Genomic DNA, 19,665 nt, shown 5'->3' with positions numbered 1-19,665 from the left:
TACACTAACCACAATCTATTAATTTGTTCCCCATTTTTCATTTTTTTCTTCATACTGGGATGGCATAAATCGACGATTCGACTCATTAAATGGATATTCAAATGTAGGATCTAGTTTTGAAGGACCTTTTTTCACAATAATAATTCACATTGTATCAGTAATTATTGTCGGCCATGTACTTGGATCCGATCCTATGTCAGTCTCTCCACCTTCCAATAATTGTTCTTCAGTTTTAGATTTGGATAACAGTTCTTCATTTCTGGACTCTTCAGCTGAAGTAGTAAAACTTTGGATGGATTGTGATTGTTCGTCTTTATCAGTTAGTGAAGATAATCTTTGGTCAGATTGTTGTTCATCTTTATCAGTTGATAAAGGTAATCTTTGGTTCGATCGGTCTTCATCAGTTGATGAATAATCACCTTCAATGCATTGCTTAGAGCTTTCTCCTTGATTGTCGACTTTTTTAAAATACTTTTTTGAAGTATGAGATAGTTTTTCTAATTCTTTTTGCCGTTTCTCTCTTTGTTGCCGGTAAGCAGCACCAGAAAGTCGTTTTTGTTTTTGTCCCGGCATTTTAGCCCTATAACCACTGGCACCGACGCGAAACGGAAATTAGCGTGAATGGCGCCGATAGGGCAGCACAGTACACACACGTAATCGTGATTTAAGTGACCGTGTCACAACATGACATGATATTTTTCACATCACACTCCTATTGCACTACTGTACGTAGGTAAGGCGCTAGTCATTGGGGCGAGAGAGCTCCCCACGAGCTCGGATACACACTGGACCCAGCCCTGCTGGCGTTTTCCCAGCGCTGAGGCCGCCCAGCTGGGAGCCCGAGGGGCAAGCAATGGAGAGAGCTCTGTGGCTGGAGGAGCCAAGGAAGAGGTGCTGGGCTTGCTGGACAGATGCTGCCCCTCTCTGCCAGGTCGCTTGCCCCCTGCAGGGGGGGAGGCAGAAGGAGACTCCAGGCACCGGCACCCTGAGGCCACCATGCTGGGAGCCCGAGGGGCATGCAATGGAGAGAGCTCTGGGGCTGGAGGAACCAAGGAAGAGGTGCTGGGCTTGCTGGGCAGATGCTGCCCCTCTCTGCCAGGTCACTCGCTGCCTGCAGGAGGGGAGGCAGAAGGAGACTCCAGGCACTGGAGTGCTGTGAGGGGCTGGGGAGGGAGGCAGCAGCCTCTGGGGCTCCAGCAGGCAGAAGCTCCCCAGGGGTCCTGGGGACCCTCCCGCCTGGCCCGACTCTTACCTTGCTGCGGATCTGGCCTGAGGTGGAGTCATCTCCAGTCACCGCCGCTCCCAGGGCCAGGGCCAGGGGTTAGATCCCAGCCCTGCTCCATCCTTGGGCTTCGCCTTGGCCCTGGCACGAGCTGGGCTCAGCCCAGGCTGCCGCTCCGCTCCCCTCTCCCCTCCCCTGGCAGGAGGCGGTGCAGAGAGGAGGAGGAGGAGGAGACAGAGGCGGGGACAAGCCGAGGAGGAGCGGACCGCCCGGGCACCATGTTCCCCCATCCTCTGAAGCCGGGGCAGGGCCGCGCTACCGGCTCCCGCCACTCTCCCGCTGTCAGCGCCCACCCCCCAGGCGGAGCCAGTAGCGCGGCCCTGCCCCGGCTGCAGAGGACGGGATGCTCCTCGGCTTGTTCGCGCCGCTCTCCTGCGGGCAGCGGCCACTTCCCCCCCAGGCGGGAGCCGGTAGCTCCTCCGCTTGCAGCGGTGGGGACAAGCCAAGGAGGAGCTGTCCGTCCTCTGCAGCCGGGGCAGGGCCGCGCTACCGGCTCCCACCTGAGGGGGGGGTGGCCGCTGCCTGCAGGAGAGCGACGCGAACAAGCAGAGATCCAGAACAGGATCCAGCCCAGGACGCTGCTTGAGGTGAGGCCCCAGCATTTTGCCGCCCCATACATTTTGCCGCCCTAGGCACCAGCTTGTTTAGCTGGTGCCTAGAGCCGCCCCTGGGTCCACTCCCCATCATTGATGAGGAGGTGTCAATACCAAAAGAGGGAAAATTGCTTTTATAGTGAGCCAGCCACTCCCAGTCCCTATTCAAGCCCAAATTAATGGTGTTAAATTTGCAAATGAATTGTAGCTCTGCAGTTTCTCTTTGAAGTCTGTTTTTGAAGTTTTTTTGTTGAAGGATGGCTACTTTTAAATCTGTTACTGAATGTCCAGGGAGATTGAAGTGTTCTCCTACTGGCTTTTGTATGTTACCATTCCTGATGTCTGATTTATGTCCATTTATTCTTTTATGTAGAGACTGTCCAGTTTGGCCAATGTACATGGCAGAGGGGCATTGCTGGCACATAGAATCATAGAATATCAGGGTTGGAAGGGACCTCAGGAGATCATCTAGTCCAACCCCCTGCTCAAAGCAGGACCAATCCCCAACTAAATCATCCTAGCCAGGGCTTCGTCAAGCCTGACCTTAAAAACCTCTAAGGCCACATGATGGCATATATCACATTAGTAGATGTGCAGGTGAATGAGCCCCTGATGCTGTGGCTCATGTGGTTGGGTCCTCTGATTGTGTTGCTAGAGTAGATATGGGGACAGAGTAGGCAACAGGATTTGTTACAGGGATTTGTTCCTGGGTTAGTGTTTCTGTGGTGTGGTGTGTAATTGCTGGTGTGGTGGTAGTTGCTGGCTTTTATGCATTGAGATTTGGTATGAATTTGTGATTCTTCATTATGAAAGTCAGAGACACTAATATAGGTTGCAAATGCAAATACATGTAAACTTTCTAAGAATTTATACAATATAAATTTAATCTAGGCTGCAGGAGAGACCAATTGTCTTCTCGACATACATGTGTAATTCCTATTAATATTAATAGGATTTCTACTCATGTTTGGAAGAAATAGAAATTAAAACTAGAAAAGATCAATTAGATCAGCATTTCTCAAACTGGGGTCCATGGTCCCCAGTGATCAACTCCTCCTCTTTCCTCCCTCAACTCCTCCCCTCCCTCCCAGTGCCTCCTGCATGCCAGGGAACAGCTGTTCCCAGTGTGCAGGAGGCACTGGGAAGGAGGGGGAGGAGCAGGGACAAGGTGCGCTCAGGGGAGGAGGCGGAAAAAATGGGGAAGAGGAAGGGCAGGGGTGGAGCAGGGGCAGGAAGAGGTGGGACAGGGGTGGGCCTGGGGGAAGAGGTGGAGTGGGGTCAGGGCCTGGGGATGAGCAGGAAGGGTTTGGGGTCCGCCAAAAATTTTAAATCAAAATAGGGGTCCTTGGGTTGCTAAAGTTTGAGAACCACTGAATTAGATCATGCAGTCCATCACCTCGTTGTTCAGTTCAGTTTTACAGGACTCTATTAATCATAGTGTACTGATTTAAATCAAAGCAATTTAAATCGTCAATCAAGTTTAGATCAGCAAGCTGGAAACATTGACTTAAATCATCAATTTAAATATTGTTTTGCATTTGTGCCTTTTAGTTATTTTTAGGGCTGTTAATTAATCGCAGTTAACTCACGCGATTAACTCAAAAAATTAATCACAATTAAAAAATTAATAGCGATTAATCGCACCATTAAACAATAAAATACCAACTGAAATTTATTAAATATTTTGGGATTTTTTCTACATTTTCAAATATATTGATATCTATTATAACACAGAATACAAAGTGTACAGTGCTCACTTTGTATTATTTTTATTAGAAATATTTGCACTGTAAAAATGATAAACAAAAGAAATAGGATTTTTCAATTCACCTCATACAAGTACTGTAGTGCAATCTATTTATCATGAAAGTGTAACTTACAAATGTAGATTTTTTTTGTTACATAACTGCTCTCACAAACAAAAGAATGTAAAACTTTAGAGCCTACAAGTCCACTCAGTCTTACTTCTTGTTCAGCCAATCTCTAAGACCACCAAGTTTGTTTACATTTACAGGAGATGCTGCTGCCTGCTTCTTATTTACGTCACCTGAAAGTGAGAACACGCATTCGCATGGCACTTTTGTAGCGGTGTTGCAAAGTATTTATGTGCCAGATATGCTAAACATTGGTATGCCCCTTCATGCTTTGTCCACCATTCCAGAGGATATGCTTTCATGCTGATGATGCTCATTAAAAAATAATGCGTTAATTAAATTTGTGACTGAACTCCTTGGGGAAGAATTTATGTCTTCGGCTATGTTTTACCTACATTCTACCATATATTTCATGTTATAGTAGTCTCAGATGATGACCCAGCACATGTTTGTTTTAAGAACACTTTCACTGCAGATTTGACAAAACACAAAGAAGATACCAATGTGAGATTTCTAAAAATAGCTACAGCACTTGACCCAAGGTTTAAGAATCAGAAGTGTTTTCCAAAATATGAGAGGGACGAGGTGTGGAACATGCTTTCAGAAGTCTTAAAATAGCAACACTCAGATGTGGAAACTACAGAACCACCAAAAAAAGAAAATCAACCATCTGTTGGTGGCATCTGACTCAGATGATGAAAATGAACATGCATCGGGCCGCTCTGCTTTGGATTGTTATCGAGCAGAACCCATCATCAGCATGGATGCGTGTCCTACGGAATGGTGGTTGAAGATGAAGAGACATATGAATCTTTAGTGCATCTGGCACGTAAATATCTTGCAACACCAGCTACAACAGTGCCATGCAAACGCCTGTTCTCACTTTCAGGTGACACTGTAAACAAGAAGTGGGGAGCATTATCTCCTGCAAATTGTAACCAAGTTTGTTTGTCTGAGCAATTGGCTGAAGTAGGACTGAGTGGACTTGTAGGCTCTAAAGTTTTACATTCTTTTGTTTTTCAATGCAGATATTTTTTGTACATAATTCTACATTTGTAAGTTCAACTTTCATGATAAAGAGATTGCATTACAGTACTTGTATGAAGTGAACTGAAAAATACCATTTTTGTTTTTTACAGTGCAAATATTTGTAATCAAAAATAAATATAAAGTGAGCACTATACACTTTGTATTCTGTGTTGTAACTGAAATCAATATATTTGAAAATGTAGAAAACATCTAAAAATATTTAAATAAATGGCATTCCATTATTGTTTAACAATGCAATTAATCGTGATTCATTTTTTTAATTGCTTGACAGCCCTAGTTATTTTCCTAAAGAATGGTTGATTCTCATTGATTGGTAACCATTAAATCATGTTGATTTGCAACTAAATAGAACCTTTATACTAAATTTGGTACTTATTTTTGCTAACCAGGAAATATACTATCTATACAAATTTATTTCAATAATTACATGACTTAATTTATATTTATTAAGTCTCTTAATTTCTACATTTTTTATTGTTAGAACAGGGGTTCTCAAACTTCACTGCACCGCGACCCCCTTCTGACAACAAAAATTACTGAAGGACCACAGGAGGGGGGACCAAAGTCTGAGCCCTCCCAAGCCCCGCTACTCAAGGGGCAGGGGGACAAAGTCAAAGCCCCACTGCCCCAGGCCGGGGACCCAAAGCCGAAGCCCAAGGGGCTTCAGCCCCAGGCAGGGGGCCTGTTAACTTAGTCCTGCCACCGAGGGCTGAAGCTCTCAGGCTTGGGCTTTGGCCCTGGGCCCCAGCAAGTCTAAGCCAGACCTGGTGACCCCATTAAAATGGGGTCATGACCCACTTTGGGGTCCCAACCCACAGTTTGAGAACCGCTGATAGAAAATAGTGAATAATGCATTTCTAATTTATTAAATGATTAAAATTTTGCTTGTGATTTGTGTCACGCTCTTTGGATGGAAATTCAAATTCAATGACAAATGCTCAAAAGGAGCATTTTATTTTAATTAAATAAAACTACCTTAAATATTCTGGATACACAAGAAAAAAATCAAAACATGTTTTGCATTTAAAACTAAAAAAATTATTAAACAAAGGAAGTATTATATATAGTTAGTGAACAACCTGAATATTTCTGGGAACTATGTCTTTCAGGATTTTGGAACTAGTAGATCTCTTCCTCTTATACCTACTTTTTAATCATAGATTAGAAAAAGAAAACAAGCTTTCCTGTTCTTTCAACTCCCAGTCGGTTTCTTAGCTTTGACTGAACTAGACATTGAACTGAACTAATTGAATACACTGAAATGAAGAAAATATTCTCTCTGCACCTGCAGAAGAAGCTACTGCTGTCAAAAGTTGGTTTAGCATTTCTGCACACTTTGGTTTGAGGTGCTTACCCAGTGACTTCCACCAGTTCAGTGGCTTCACTTTCTTTAAAACGTGGCAGCAAATATGTATTGTTATTATATGTTTCATTTATTTATTTATTTATTGAAAAGATTTTAATAGATTATAAACATAGGCCTCAAAATAGGATGTTAATTTCAAATTTAATTTTAAATAGGTTTATTTTTTCAAAATAAAATTGGTTTTAATTTAAATTTAAAAAATCAGATTTTTTAAAATCATTGATTTTTATTCACCCTGCTAGTAATAGAACCATATTATTTCCTTCTGAAGTATATTCTATAGTTTAATAGGAAATAAACCCTTATCTCTAAGCACAAACTAATGAGCAAGGGACAAATAATAAAATCCCTTGCATTTGTCATCTTAAGCCAAAATCTTATAGAAATATCATAGAAATGCAGGGATGGGAGGGACCTCGGGAGGTCACCTAGTCTAGCCTCCAGCACCGAGGCAGGACCAGGATAACTTTTAAAATATTTTTAAAATATACAATAAAAAATAATTTGCCTTATCCACTAACAAAATATTAGGCCCAGATCTGAATAAAAGCATTAATTATATTAGATATGAGGATGTCTGATATGACAGTAACATCTCCATCAGCTCCCTTCGATACACTCTCAAAAGAAGCACCTAAGACAACTGTACTGTCATTAAAAAGATGCCATGGCTACATTACGATGTCAGCCTAAATGGATTGGAAATTATGATGACCTGAGGGCATTCAGTCCATACTGAATGCTTTGAAATGTAGCCCCTGCTCTCACTATTTTCCAAAGTTACTGGACAGACGTCAGTCATGTTTTACATGGGGATGATGCCTGCAACAGGTTCTTCTTTAAAAATAAGTTTCTTTATGGTAAAACTGGTTAGAAATAAAGAAAAATACTTGATCAAAAATCATTTTTGCCCTCCTTAAAAATAAACCAATGTGCATATTCCAAAAATGTCTCATTGAGGCCAGCTACCTGTAGAATATGTTTCATCTTGATTAAATTTGAAATTGTCAGACTAGTAAACTCATAACCCAGAGTCTAAATCTAAAGCCCGAAACTCTTTCAGCAGTAGCATATGAAAGCTATAACATACTTCTTATGATCAAAGAACAGCTGGGAAACAATGGCTCAAACTAATAATGTGCCTATTCTTAGGAAAACTATATCACTATAGCCAAATTCATCACAGCCCAAGTAAAAAGACCTTTTGCAGGAGGACCTTTGATTGAGGAGATGGTCATCCCTCAAAGTCATGGAACACTGGCACTATTGCTACCAACAGCAGCTGGAGAGAGCTGGGACAGACACTGCTGCAACAATGCTGCTGTGAGACAGCCCTTCTGATACCCCACACACCATTAAACATAAAACTAAGACAACTTATCAATCATGCCAGATGCTACAAAGTCATAGCTGGCTAACACTGCGGTATGCTCCAAGCAATTCTGAAATAATTAATAAGATCCTTGGGAATGACATTCCCAAATCCCCCAGGCTTTGTCCTACATGATCTGCCAAAGTCAATATACTCACTTCAGGGCTAATTCTGTGAAGTGCTGAACATCCTTAACTCCCATTATCTTCAATTAAATTAAGGGCATTCAATATCTTGAATAATCAGACTGCATAGACTACACAAAATAGGTTAGGGAGGGAGTGGAAGGGGGTATAGTTAACTTCACTAAATCTAAGGTCTGATACCAATATGATATGGAAATCATTACCACCTTCCCTCTGAGACTGGTTCCCAAGCACAGCCAAAGTGGTAGCTAGTCAATAGCTCATTTACAACTGAAATAATTCCAACCTGAATTTATGAGCTAAATTCCAAATTTTCTTTCATACCTGTTCAACTTACTCCTCAAAATGATTTTGCATCCTCCCAGTAAACAAATCACTGGTGGCAATAAATCGAAACAGTGGATGTGATATACCTTGACTTTAGCAAAGCTTTTGATACGGTCTCCCACAGTATTCTTGTCAGCAAGTTAAAGAAGTATGGGCTGGATGAATGAACTATAAGGTGGATAGAAAGCTGGCTAGATCATCAGGCTCAACGGGTAGTGATCAATGGCTCCATGTCTAGTTGGCAGCTGGTATCAAGCAGAGTGCCCCAAGGGTCGGTCCTGGGGCCAGTTTTGTTCAATATCTTCATTAATGATCTGGAGGATGGCGTGGATTGCACCCTCAGCAAGTTTGTAGATGACACTAAACTGGAAAGAGTGGTAGATACGCTGGAGGGTAGGGATAGGATACAGAGAGGCCTAGACAAATTAGAGGATTGGGCCAAAAGAAATCTGATGAGGTTCAACAAGGACAAGTGCAGAGTCCTGCATTTAGGATGGAAGAATCCCATGCACTGCTACAGACTAGGGACCGAGTGGCTAGGCAGCAGTTCTGCAGAAAAGGACCTAGAGGTTACAGTGGACGAGAAGCTGGATATGAGTCAACAGTGTGCCCTTGTTGCCAAGAAGGCTAATGGCATTTTGGGCTGTATAAGTAGGAGCATTGCCAGCAGATCGAGGGACGTGATCATTCCCCTCTATTCAGCATTGGTGAGACCTCATCTGGAGTACTGTGTCCAGTTTTGGGCCCCACACTACAAGAAGGATGTGGAAAAATTGGAAAGAGTCCAGCGGAGCGCAACAAAAATGATTAGCAGGCTAGAGCACATGACTTATGAGGAGATGCTGAGGGAACTGGGATTATTTAGTCTGCAGAAGAGAAGAATGAGGGGGGATTTGATAGCTGCTTTCAACTACCTGAAAGGAGGTTCCAAAGAGGATGGATCTAGACTGTTCTCAGTGGTAGCAGATGACAGAACAAGGAGTAATGGTCTCAAGTTGCAGTGGAGGAGGTTTAGGTTGGATATTAGGAAAAACTTTTTCACTAGGAGGGTGGTGAAGCACTGGAATGGATTATCTAGGGAGGTGGTGGAATCTCCTTCCTTAGAGGTTTTTAAGGTTAGTTTGACAAAACCTTGGCTGGGATGATTTAGTTGGAGATTAGTCCTGCTTTGAGCAGGGGGTTGTACTGGATGAACTCCTGAGGTCCCTTCCAACCCTGATATTCTATGATTCTATGAAAACTTCCGATGAACAATCCATTCCTAGAGGGCACGCTCTCCACACTCTTCTCCCTTTCTTTTCATCTTTCTCTAAAACTCCTCTTCAAACCATAGTACCCAATTGAACTCTTCTATATGCATGCCTCACTTGGCCTATTTTAACATCTGTCCAGAGTCAATCTTAATATTGTATTATCCTTATGTTTGGCCACCTGTTAAGGTACATACTTGCGATATACTAGACTGTATTTTGTCTAGGGAGACCTATGTCAATTCACGAGTCATGCTCTATACTTTGTTTCCTTTGTGCACATTTTAGTGTTCTTTAACTTTATTTAAACAAATTGCAACAATGAACACCCACACAGCAGAACAAAACAAAGAAAATATGCTGAGGAAAAAAATTAGGGTCAAATGTCATAAAGATGTTAAAAAGTGCATGGCATCTTAGTCATGATTCAAGATAACAGATTTGTTTCTGGTTTGGCCTAACCAAGACCATTTCAACAACTTAACTGCTAGACTTGCAACCATTAGTAATCAAATTAAGCTGAAATAAAAAGATTCTTTCCTTCTGTATACTGTACCACATCTTCATAAATTCAATTACAGTGAAAGCTCTGGAAATGTGTCCTGAGACAACGATGGCAGGAAATACATGCTCTACTTACTACAGTTTGTCTGGCTATTGTTCATGTCGCAGAGAGAAGAGGTGCCACAAGAATCAGGGCAGGAAGCATCAATACATCTCTGGTCCCCTTCCTGACATAGTGTTTGACCTGAAGAAAAAACAATAAAAGCTTGTTATTATAATGATTTAGTAGAGGAATAAAAGTGACAGTGTAGTGGTCAGAAGATACGGTTACAGATTAACAGACACAGACTAAAAGTGTTCCCAAGTTCATTAGATGGTTCAGTAACAATCTGCTGTTGACCACCAGAGTACTTGTCATTTTCAAGGTATTTTCTGTAGTGAGCATAGAGCCCCCAGTATTTCCACTACTACAGCTGGACACCGGTGTTTAAAACATTTCTAAGGTGGAAAAAAACACATTGGTGTTTAACATAATTTCTCCTTTTTCTTTTCTTATCCCCAGGTTTAAATTAATATGTGAGAAAATTTATCTCTCAGATTCTGGGCTGTGCATGAGGAGTGCTTTCAGCCTGTCACATGGCTATTTGGGGAAGAGTATAAGAGGAATAAGAAGCTGGGTCAAAGGGGAATGGTATGTCCTCTCGCCTCCTGGCTGGTTAAAGCAGGGAAAGCCCGTGGGAATTATACCTCTGTATTTTTCAACTGATTTGCTTTTTGTTTTGTAGACAATAAAACAAAGGGCCTTAAAAGACTAATGCCTAAAGCTTTGTTTTCCTTCCTTGGCTGGTGAAGCTGCACACCAGCCTATAGAGCAGTGGTTCTCAACTTGTGTCCTGGGGGTCATTTGTGGCCCAATCAGCTCACAACTGTGGCCTATCTGACATTCTCAGGGCCATACAGGTAGTATATATATTTTATGGATGTGGCCCATATAACACATAGAAAGCGGCATATGCAGCCCACAATGGTAAATAGGTTGGGAACCACTGCTATAGAGGGATATACAACAGCCAAATGCAGCAAAGCTTACGCCTCACCAGAGAGCTTCCGTGTTTGAAACTTTGGCCCATCCACATTTCCTCTCACAGAATACTATCCCTACTGCTCTACTATCTCTATTACTATCTATGTGCTGTATGACTCTGAGTCCTCCCCACCCAACTAAAATCTTTGCTAAGGGTACAGCCAAGGCTGGCATTGAAAGTCACCTCCTTTATGTGGCTTTGGCTGCTTTGTAAAGTTATCTCAATTAACTGCTCTTGAACACAAAGACTCAAAAGTGTATAATGTTATCAGTCAGTCAAGTTTAAAATCATATTATTACAGTTGTCATTTGTACTGCAGTAGTGTCCATGGGCACCAGACACTGTGCAGGCACACAATAGAGACAAGACCCTGTCACCAAAGAGCTCGCAATCTAATTTATGTAGCTTAACACTGAGCTAGGTGTATCAAGAGTATCTTTTCACTCTTTTGGTGACTTCACTTCATCTGAGGTATGGCAGAGGATGTATGTTTTACATCTTTACCACATTTGCTACAGTACAATATGGTATGCACATACAGGAACTAATAGATTTTTGGTCTTTTTATTTTACAAGAGCACTTGATCCTAAAATGAAACTCATAGGATAGGAAAAAATCTTTACAGACTTCCAAAATTGTCACAAATCTGGGCATTAAAACATATTTTTAAAGTCTTGCCACCACCACGCCTCAGCTACCTCCTACCAATCTCCCAAAGGGAGGTCCTTTCTCAAGTCCTTGGTATGCTACCATCTGTGGGTACAGTACAGATTCTTTCTAAGCATAATACAGTCCACATTGAATTCCTATAAACACAGTCTGTCATGTCTTTAGAAAGCATCATAGACCCAGTTGTGATTACTTCCATATTGGATTTCTATTTTCACAGAATGAGACAGCATTAAGGTCATAATTACATTTCCTTAAGGTATGTAAAGAAGGTATGTTTTCTCATTCAGCAATATGGTAAGCCAATATTCATTTGAGGATTATATGGATGAAGTAGCAAGTTACTAACTGCTCTCCTTCTCATATCTATTCTGATGATATCACAAGTGTGCTACTACTGCTCAACTGTTTTTTGAAGCCAAACCAACATCCTAAATCATTTAAGAACTTCTCTGCCTCTCTTAGATGCATCCACACTCCTTTAATTGTGAAAAGATGAAAGAATGGTTACTTACCCTTCAGTAACTGTGGTTCTTCAAGATGCTGTAGTCAGTATGGATCCCACTCTAAGTGTACATGTACCTCATGTGCGCAAGCTCAGAATATTTTTAATAGTAATGTCTGTCAAGGAGCGGAGGTGGAGCACCCCTGGGGAAAAGCAAAAGTCAGCGCTTATGGGCAGGAAGTCATGTGATCCATACTGACTACATCTTGAAGAACCAAGAAGGTCTGGTGTAATAATCGTTCTTTCTTTGAGTACATGTCACTGTGGATTCCACTGTAGGTGACTGGCAAGCAGTATCTTCTTCAGGTTGGTGAACATGAGGAGTATCAACATCATCAGTCAAATAGAGATTGGAGTACAGTCTCCCAAACTTATCATCTGCTCTGGCAGCCAAGTCCAGTGCATAATGCTTGACAAATGTGAGCAGTTTACTTCACGAGCAGCCCTGCAGAGTCTGGATACTGGCATGTTGCAGAGACATGCTGACGATGCCGCTTGAGCTCTGATAAAATAAGCCCTAACTGTCAGAAGGGCATCAGCCAGTTGGCAGCACAGTGAGATACAATGTGTTATCCATTTTGAAAGTCTTTAGGATGAAATGGCTTACCCTTTGGAGCAGCCAGCCATAGTCACAAACTGATGTAAGGATTGTTTGAATGATTTGGTCCTGTCAGCATTGTATTGGAGTGTTCTGCATACATCCAAGGTATGGAGCTTCTTCTCCCCTGGGATGGAATGTGGCTTTGGGGAAAACACAGGTATGTTGATGGAATTCTGAAACCATCTTGGGGAGGAATTTTGCATGAGGTTTCAGGACCATCTTATTGCTCTGAAATGAGGTGCATGCAGGTTCTGCCATGAGCCCCTGGAGCTCACTGGCTGAAGTGATGGCAACCAGGAATACCGTTTTGAGAGGAAGATGGTGGATGGAACACTCCGAGAGGGACTCAAAGGGAGGCACCATAAGTTTGTGAAGGACAGCACTGAACTCCCACACTGGAGCAGAGTCTCTAACCAGTGGGTAGGCATGCATAAGGCCATTAAGAAATTTGGATGCCATCAGATGGGAGAAGATCAAAAGTGACTATCAGTGGATGATATGCTGATATTGCAGCCAAATGAACCTTAACTCAACTGAATGAAAGTCCAGAGTGTTTTATTTCCAACAAGTAGTCCAGAATCTTTGGTATCAGATCCTGCATCAGGTGTAAGCCATGTTGGGCCATCCATATAGAGAATCTTTTCCATTTAGAGGAGTAAGTTTTCCTTGTGGATAGTGTCCTACTCCATGACAGTATTCCCTAAACATATGAGGAGTAGTCCCTTTCCATGATGCTCATCCAGTCAACATCCAGACCATCAGCTGCCAAACTTTGGGTGTAGATGGAATATTGAACCCTGATCTTGAGACAAGAGGTCTAGCCAATCCAGGAACCTGATTAGGGGTTGTGCAGACATCTGCAACAAATTCATCAGTCAGCACAGTCTCAGCCATAGAGAATGGGGTGAATCTTGCCTGGTCTCATCTGGCTTTGGCAATCACCCTGGGGATTAGTGTGATCAGTGGGAAGGTGTAAAGAAAGCCCTGATTCCATTGCAGAAGGAAGGCATCCAGCAAAGATCGCTGGTTCATGCCTCCTCTGGAATAGAAGTTTGGGTATTTGGTGGCAAATACCAGTTTCCCCACTGGTGGAATATTGAGTTGATGATGGATTCATCAGTGACCACTCATGGTTGGTAACAGATTGCTTGATGAGGAGGTCTGCCAGGTCACTGTTGTCTCCCAGAAGTTGCAGCTCTGTTGGATTTATGCTGCATGGGGAGCACCAGTTTGATAACATGATCACTAACTTGTGGGGGCTGGGGGAGCAGGGAGACAGGGACCAGGCACATCCTTGTTCGTTTAGATAGTATATTGTGGATGTATTGTCTGTCAGTATCTGCACTATTCAGTGTCACAGGACCAGGAGGAATGCCAGACATACCAGCCTGATGGTTCTGAGCTCTAAGATGTTTATCATAGTTTCATTTCTTCCAAGAACCAAACCCCTTGTATCTGCAGATTATCCTTGTGGACTTCCCAACCTTTACCAGATGGGTCCATGACTATTGGTCTGAATGGTGAAAGAGTCACAATGGCACCCCTTTCTGAATGGTGTCAGGAAGCAATCACCAGGTCAATGTCATAAGTGTGTGGAATGGAACTACAATAACTTGCTCATCTGATGCGTTGCAGGAAAGTACACTGAGCTGAGACAGAACTGTAGGGATCCCAGGTGAAGGCTGGCAAAGTGTGTCGTGTATGTACCTGTGGACATATGCCTAATAATTCTGGGGTATAAATGCCCAAGGATCTGAATGTTGCCTCATCTTTTTGTACACTAAATAAATCTATGCCATCAAAAGGTAAGTCCTCAATTGTCACCTGGACCACCCTTGGTATTCCAGATGCCCAGCACATTGTGATTGTCACGGCCATAAAATGGACAGTTGTACAGGATTCATCCATTACCATTTGTAGCACTGCCTTGGTTATCATCTACCCCTCCTTGACTGTGTCTTTTACTTTTTCCCCTCTATTTCTATGGGAGGCAAGACAGAAATGGGTCACCCTTTCCCACATCAAAAAACTGTTTTCATGAACAGTGCTTGACAATTCACTATGTGGAATTGGAGGGCTGCCTAAGAATAGACTTTCTGGACAAAAATATCCAGCTTTTTGGTGTCCTTGTCTTGATGCCCTTGGCGGATCTGGTCTTCTCCTACACTACAGAGATGATGAGCAATCCCAGTATCAAATGGGCATAAAAATGCTAAAAGTCCTTAGGTGGGACCTAGTAGTGTTTTTCCACCTGCTTTGAGGTTGGGGGGAGTAAGACCAGGTGTGCCACAGATACTTTGCTGGATCCAAAGAACCTTCAAAATACAAAGTACAGACTGAGGCAGTGTGGTCTGTCTGGGTCAGTAGAGGGAGACAAAGTTATAGGACTAGCATGAGCTACTGAAAGCTTGCCAAAGGCAGACTGGTGTGGGGGTACCAAAAGTTTAAACAAGATGTAGATAAGTATTTGAATGTGTGAACGTTTAGCTGAACAGGCCCATGTCTACAAATCCTCTGATTCTCCCATTACCATTCTGAAATGGGGTATATGGAGACTATACTTTTATTTTAAAAGATCAGATGGTCAACTAGCACGTGGGCATGCCATGTCTTCCTGCAGGCTTGGTTAATTTCTGAACTGAACGCGCTCATTAACATTAAAAGTATAGGAATTTACTCTTTCAATGGTCTTAGAGAGACTTTCAGTGTGTCGCCTCCAGCCCCCACTAACATAATATTTGGCTTCACTGTAAACTGATTCTGCACATGTGTGTACGACACAAGAATCCGCACAATTTGGGAGTTTCTTAAGCACATATTTGGTAGTATTACATGGGTTAGAGAGAAATTTCAATTATAAGGCCATTTTCTCACTATTTAAAAAAATTAGCATGGGGGGGGGGGGAGTTTTCCTGTTTGGGCTCTGCCTGGAATTGAGTTTTTGAAGAAAATTTGAGAAAATCCCTTAATCTAGTTTGGATTTGGTAAAACAGCCTTCTCATGCTTTAGAATTCCAGTCATATTTCCTCAGACAGAGCTACAGCAGAAAAGACTGAAGTTAGAAAGCTAAAGCTGGGCATGGTCCTAAGTGAGGACAAAAGTCATTGCAGGGATTGTTTTGGCAAAGCTATGACTCCTTGAAAACTGTTTACTGAGCATACAAGACAGATGCACACAGTTCCCCTATGCAAAGCTAGTTCAAAGAAGGGATCAAAGAATCTACAAATTCTCTTGGCTTTGATAGCAAAGTTTGTAAGTTATGTAAAGTGACATTATAACAAAAGAATTTACAAGCTCGGATAGCAGAGACAGCAGAATATGTGAAGCACACAGTCTAAGGGCTGGTCCACACTAACCCCCCACTTCGAACTAAGATACGCAACTTCAGCTATGTTATTCACGTAGCTGAAGTCGAACTATCTTAGTTCGAACTTACCGCGGGTCCACACGCGGCAGGCAGGCTCCCCCGTCGACTCCGCGTACTCCTCTCGTGGAGCAGGAGTACCAGCGTCGACGGCGAGCACTTCTGGGATCGATCCGGGATCGATTTATCGCGTCTAGACAAGAAGATCGATTGCTTACCGCCGGACCCGGAGGTAAGTATAGACGTACCCTGAGTAGGTCTCAGCTGCACCCTTAGGAAAAGCACAGGAAAGTCCTCTGGCTTTACAAAGTGCAGCTTATTTCTCTTCGTACAACAGCCAGTGTCTGGAGTATGGTGGAGCTGAGGCATGGCCCAACCTGTTCTGTATGCCCTGGGGCAGTAGGGAAGGGGTGGTCCCTGAACTCCCAAATGTATGGACAGGAATTCTGCCTGGCCCTTATGTGGACTGTGCAATGGGCAGAATAGCAATCTCCAGAGTATGCACCCTGATAAGAACCAGGCAGAACTTCAGTCCTAAGTGAATTTAGAGAGATGTTTTCCCAGTGGGAAAACTTTACAAGGTTGTCTAAATGAATGTCCCTGCTCTGTAGCAGATTGCTAAAAGTGTTTAATAGCATTTTGCTAAATATTTAGGGATAATGAACAGAAGAGGAAATTTTCTTATAATTTAAAGGCATTGCAGCTAAAGTGTTTAGATGGGAACACTTTAAGCTGTAAGCATATACTCAGAACATTGACTGTATAATAATGGCCCCTTCTCACTCTTGATCTGCTCCTTGTATCTTTGAGACATATCTGGTCACTTTACTGACAGAAACAAAATTTTATTATTCTTAGTCCCACAGTGGCAAGAAAAACAATGAGAGAGAGAGAGAGAGAGAGAGAGAGAGAGAGAGAGAGAGAGAGAGAGAGAGACATGCACCTGGATTCTATTGTGCCTCATGCATCAATGTGTCAGCTAAATCATCTTGTACTAGCGATGAATAATTTAGGAGGCAGAAAGTAAGGTGGATGTGACAAGGCTACTTCGGAAAGGCATCTTTCAGAGGCTGCTAGAAACAGTACTATAGTTTCTAGCATACTCCACTCTCCTTTCCCCTCTATCTTGCAACCTCTAACAGGAGAAGTAGAGGGACCTGGAAAGTACAGTATAAGGCTGGGGATGCAGAGAATGACAACAACAAAAATAGACACCAGAGAAGGGGAAATATGAAGGAGAGGAAATTGAGCCTTGATTGGGGTTGCACAGATATAACCGAGGGCAACATTTGGCTCTGGGTTTTACATCTTCATATGACAGAAATGTAAAAACTATCCTGCTGTAGCTTTCACCAATGCAAGTTGTAAGATCTAACAATCTTGGTAGAGGAGAATGAGTTGAAATTTCTCTGCTTTACTTCTTCAGTTATTCTTTAGATGAGATGATTTAAAATAGCAATGGGAAGGGCCAGAGAACTTAATGGAGGAGGGAAAGGAACAGAAGAGTTGAAAAAGGCACCAGATGACCCCAGAGGAGAGTGGACTTATATGAAAGGATTTCCTTTTTTCCAAAGTGTGTCAGTTCTGTGTTCTGCCATTATTGCCAGTTGTGAGGATTTACAACATGCCTGTTTTTTCCCTTAGTGAGCTTCCTACATTTAACCAGTAATTCAACAATGAGAACACCTTCTTTCTCTAATTCTCTGTTTTCAATCAGGAAAGTCTTTCCCCAGGACGTTCCTTGCCAACTGGCAATAACCACTAATGATATGTAAATGCCATTGTGCCATCCTAACCTCAGGAAAACGCTTAACAGTTGGGTTTATTGAAATACAGAGAATACTAGTATTTTTTTAAAAACTGATTAGTTATAAAACCAAATTCTAGAATGGCATTTCCATCTCTCTTTGCTTACCCTCAGGGTAGATTCTTCAGGAGTGGTTAAGAAAAAGTTCTGACTGTAACGTGGAGGGGCGAGGGGTGGGGGGGCACTTCTTGTGTGCCAGTTGGGGGACAGACATCCTTATGTTCTTATTTCCCACAAGGAAGTTCCAGTACAGAGGGGTCATTGGGGATTGGTTGACTTACTGCAAAGAGAATGAAACACAGCATACCCTTATTTTCACTGCAATTATCTTCATCACTTCCATCTTTACAGTCGTTATCCCCATCACACTGGAAAGCACTGGGAATGCACTGTCCATTTCTGCACTCCACCAGACCCTGACTGTAACATGCTGGGAAACAAGAACACATTCCAATCATCCTACATGTCTACAGGTCTCTCATTTCTTTTAAACATATTTTTTGAAAAAATTATTATTGGAGGGGCTGGCAGCAATGCTTAGAAAGGTAGCCGAACACTTACCATTATAAAGACCCTGTTTTCAGCTGCTTATAACTTTTTCAAATTTTAACCATTTGGGCTGAAATTTTCCTTATCAGGTGTCTGGCTCAGGCTAAATTCTTCTGGAAAATTTCAGCCAAATGGTTTGGCTTTTTCTAAGAATGAGGCTAAGGAAAAATAAGTTTTTTTGCCCATGTTAAAAAATTGTTCAAAAATCTTCAGTGCCTGCATTCTTTGGAGCAGGGACTTGAAATTTGGCAGGGGCTGGGCTTTAGTTGTCTCTGAGCAAAAACATCCACATTTTGCCAAATGATAAGACTTTGGGGGGGGAAACAGTTTACACATGATCAGTTGATTTTTGCAGATAAATTTTTGGAAGATTCTGTCTGCTCTGGACTTTTCCTCAGCAGAACTTTCCATGTAATATCAGCTGTGGGATGATGACAGCTCTGCCTGGTCCAGTCTGGGTAGCTGAACGGAGAGCCTATCTCTCCTGTGTGCTCAATGGGTATGGCTACACAGGGATAAAAAACCCACAGCTGGCCCAGGCCAGCTGACTTGGGCTCACGGGACTCAGGCTCTGGGCTGAAAAATTACTATGTCCCTACTCCAAAATGCTTACAATTTAAGAAGGACAGTTGCAGTATTCCAATTGAAATGATAATGAACCAGAAGGAAACTACAATACATTTTGACAATCAGAAGGAAAGGTTAAGAACATAAGAACAGCCATACTGGATCAGATCAATGATCCACCTAATTCAGTATCCTGTCTTCCAACAGTGGCCAATGCCAGGTGCTTCAGAAGGATTGAACAGAACATGTAATCATCAAATGATCCAACCCCGTCACCCATTCCCAGCTTTTGGCAAACAGAGGCCTGGGACACTTCAGAACATGGTTTTGCATCCCTGCCAATCCCGACTAATAGTCATTGATGGAGATATCCTCCATGAACTTATCTAGCTCTTTTTTGAACCTTTATCACATCCTCTGGCAAAGAGTTGCATAGGTTGACTGTGTATTGTGTGAAGAAATACTTCCTTTTGTTTGTTTTAAACCTGCTGCCTATTAATTTCATGTGGTGACCCTTAGTTCGTGTGTTATAAGAAGGAGTAAATAACATTTCCTTATTTACTTTCTCCACACCAGTCATAATTTCATAGACCTCTATCATATCCCCCCTTAGTTGTCTCTTTTCCAAGCTGAAAAGTCCCGGTCTTATTAATCTCTCCTCATATGGAAGCTATTCCATAACCCTAATCATTTTTGTTGCCCTTTCCTGTACCTTTTCCAATTCCAATATATCTTTTTTGACATGGAGTGACA

At 42.4% G+C, this 19,665-nt stretch overlaps 1 protein-coding gene across 1 annotated transcript in view; it reads right to left on the bottom strand.

Moving 5' to 3' along the window:
• Positions 1 to 19,665, bottom strand: part of CORIN (corin, serine peptidase) — a 274,936-nt gene that overhangs the window by 74,439 nt on the left and 180,832 nt on the right. Inside the window, exons 9-10 of the mRNA XM_065405296.1 lie at positions 18,104 to 18,226; positions 9,901 to 10,008 (exon numbers count right to left, since the gene is read on the bottom strand). Of these exons, the coding sequence (XP_065261368.1) occupies positions 9,901 to 10,008; positions 18,104 to 18,226 (231 nt within the window). The remainder of the gene's footprint in view (positions 1 to 9,900; positions 10,009 to 18,103; positions 18,227 to 19,665) is intronic.

The sequence above is a fragment of the Emys orbicularis genome, chromosome 5 (assembly GCF_028017835.1).
Source record: "Emys orbicularis isolate rEmyOrb1 chromosome 5, rEmyOrb1.hap1, whole genome shotgun sequence".
Taxonomy (NCBI): domain Eukaryota; kingdom Metazoa; phylum Chordata; order Testudines; family Emydidae; genus Emys; species Emys orbicularis.
The sequence above is the reverse complement of the archived record's forward strand: the minus strand, read 5'-3'. Positions and strand labels throughout refer to the sequence as shown.